The sequence below is a fragment of the Cynoglossus semilaevis genome, chromosome W (genome assembly GCF_000523025.1).
Source record: "Cynoglossus semilaevis isolate Cse_v1.0 chromosome W, Cse_v1.0, whole genome shotgun sequence".
Lineage (NCBI taxonomy): Eukaryota > Metazoa > Chordata > Actinopteri > Pleuronectiformes > Cynoglossidae > Cynoglossus > Cynoglossus semilaevis.
Window position 1 is genome coordinate 16,320,206 of NC_024327.1, and position 2,563 is coordinate 16,322,768.

The following is a 2,563-nucleotide window of genomic DNA, read 5'->3' on the forward strand; positions in this document are numbered from 1 at the left end:
TATTATTATTATTATTATTATGCCCCAGCTGAGATATTTTTGTATGCTGAATTTTATTTGTACTCGATTTATATTTATGAAAGTCAAAGAATATATAATATATACATATAATATCCATCCATTTGCATCCGCTTATCCGTTACCGGCTCGCGGGGGCAGCAGTTGCCCCCCAAACAGACCATTGCCTCTGGGCCAAAGCGCCACGACATATAATATATAACAATTAGTTGAAGACATATTTTTATCGGTTATCAAATATTTTTTTAATCAACTACCAAACATTTCATGTGACCCTATTTGAATTTTAGGTGACCCCATGCAGGGTTGCGACCCCAAGGTTGAAAAACACTCTTATGAAAATGTAAATTGTTAACACCGGAGAATTTCTAAACCTCCCGTTGACCGATCCGGTGATATGTAACATGTAAACAACTTAACTGCTTCCATCATCATGTGATCATCATCTCGTACCTCAAGGATCTGGTTCTTTTGCGGCTCATTGACTTTTCCAGCCAGGCAGCAGTGAGAGATTGCATTGTGGATGATTGGCTTGTTTGACTTTGCACTGGGCTCCTTAAAGAGTTTAGGACCTGGAGGAAGAAAAACCCACAATTAAAGCAGAAATACTGAAATAGTACAGTAAGTAAGCACTGCAAAGTACCGCTATGTACACGTCAAGGAGTCATTTTTTTACTTAGAGAACTGCCCTATAATTAGAGTATCATCCACATACATAGATATCCAGCAAATAGAGACAGTTTGTAGATGTTACTTTTAAAATATACCAACATTCTTCTGGTCTCTTTTCTTGACTCTAAATAGATAATAACTATTTGTATGAATACAGGTTTTTATAATCAAACCATAATAATTACAAGCTTGCACATGACCTTTGCTCTCACCTGTATATTCAGCCAAGGATGCGATGGATGAAGCCGTGGAGCCGTTGTCCCAGTCTCTCTCTGCAGCTCGACTGTTGTTACGACTGCCAGGAAACGACTCCACAGAGTCACAGCTGGAGAATGTTGTGAGAGTGTGAGGTATTTAAGCATTGGAAAACAAAAACGGGGTCTGAAACACCGATGAGCTGGGGGCCACTGTCACCTCTGCAATCTCATTGAAGAGACAAAAACCAACAGCAGGGGGTCAGATCACATTATACTGACCGTCTAGTTAGGGGCTGGATCCTTGTGGGTCACGGGCTGAAAGTGGCCCACAGACAGGGAGTTTGAGACCCCTGGGGTAAACACCTCGGGTGAAAATTTCTACACAAATAATTTCCATATATATATAAATATATATTTATATATATAAATAAATATATATACAGAAAAAATGTGTGTGTGTATGTATGTATATATATATATATATATACAGATACATATATACATATACATATACATATAATATTCAAGTATGGCAACACAGTTGAGAAAGTGATGTTACCATTGGGAGCCAGCTCCTCCAGAGTTGACGCTGTCGGCCTCATTTGTTGCAGAGGCCAGAGAGAGACTGGAGCCAGATTGGGCTGTGCTCAGGTTATCAGCTAAGAGGAACACGACAGAGTTTTGAGTGTGATTCAGTGTGTATTTGACACCTTATGGCACAACTGTGATATTCCACGGTGTAAAGGTAATGCTAAGCTAAAAACAAATACAAAGAACAACTAAAAACAAATGTGTTCAGTGGTATAACTGTAGGTTTTCTCTCACATTTTAAAAGTAACATGAAAAATAAAAACAAACAGTGAACAATCTCACGTGTGGAAGAGCCTTTGGAAAAGTTGTCACTGGAGGATTCCTCTCTCAACACAGTCTTTGGTCTGTGTTTCTGCTTGGGTTTGGGAGTCTTGGGCTTTACCAGGCCGTGCTCCTCCAACATCTCCTGCTGCTTCCTCCGCAGGTACTCCTGCTTTATCAGCTCCCTCCGTGTCTTTTCGTCCTCTTTCCGCTGCCGCTCCTCCTCAGCCTTCCGTCTGTCAGTGACACTCCCTAGTTTTAAACCACTCAATCCTGTGTAAAACCTTCACATTAGTCGTGTGTGTGAACTGCTTTACCGTGCTTCATCTCGTTTCAGCTCAGATTCTGCTTTTAGTTGTTGTTTACGGAGCCGAGCCTCTTCGGCTTTCTTCTGCTGCTTCTGCAGGAACGCTGCTCTCTTCTTCACCAGCTCGTCTTCGGCCTTTTGCTCATCCTTCATCACGGTAAACAGAAGAATGGATTATCAGCACTACTTCAACTTCCATTTGGGTTGTATTCAGAACAGTGGTTACCTAAGTGGGGGGTTGGGCCCCTCATAGGGGTTGCAGTGCTAAAGCAGGGGCAGCATACCAATTGAAATTAATTACAATTTTAATACTTCATTTACTTTTGCTACATGGGGGAAAATACTGTGAGAAAAGCCATATCTGAAATAATGATTTAAAAACTGTTGAATCATGGGAGAGTCTCACCTTGATGAAAAAGCCCAGGACTGACTTCTGCTCTCCGTCACCTCCCTCTGTTGCTGCGTACTCAGTCATGCCCTCGTCCTCAGGAGCCTTTAGGTCGGAAAGATCGACCTC

The 2,563-nt window shown here is 41.5% G+C and overlaps 1 protein-coding gene across 1 annotated transcript in view; it reads right to left on the reverse strand.

Moving 5' to 3' along the window:
• Positions 1-2,563, reverse strand: part of LOC103397289 (calmodulin-regulated spectrin-associated protein 1-B-like) — a 411,725-nt gene extending 409,162 nt beyond the window's left edge. Inside the window, exons 1-6 of the mRNA XM_008335495.3 lie at positions 2,453-2,563; positions 2,057-2,193; positions 1,761-1,975; positions 1,447-1,546; positions 903-1,015; positions 472-590 (exon numbers count right to left, since the gene is read on the reverse strand). Of these exons, the coding sequence (XP_008333717.3) occupies positions 472-590; positions 903-1,015; positions 1,447-1,546; positions 1,761-1,975; positions 2,057-2,193; positions 2,453-2,521 (753 nt within the window). The 5' untranslated portion in view covers positions 2,522-2,563. The remainder of the gene's footprint in view (positions 1-471; positions 591-902; positions 1,016-1,446; positions 1,547-1,760; positions 1,976-2,056; positions 2,194-2,452) is intronic.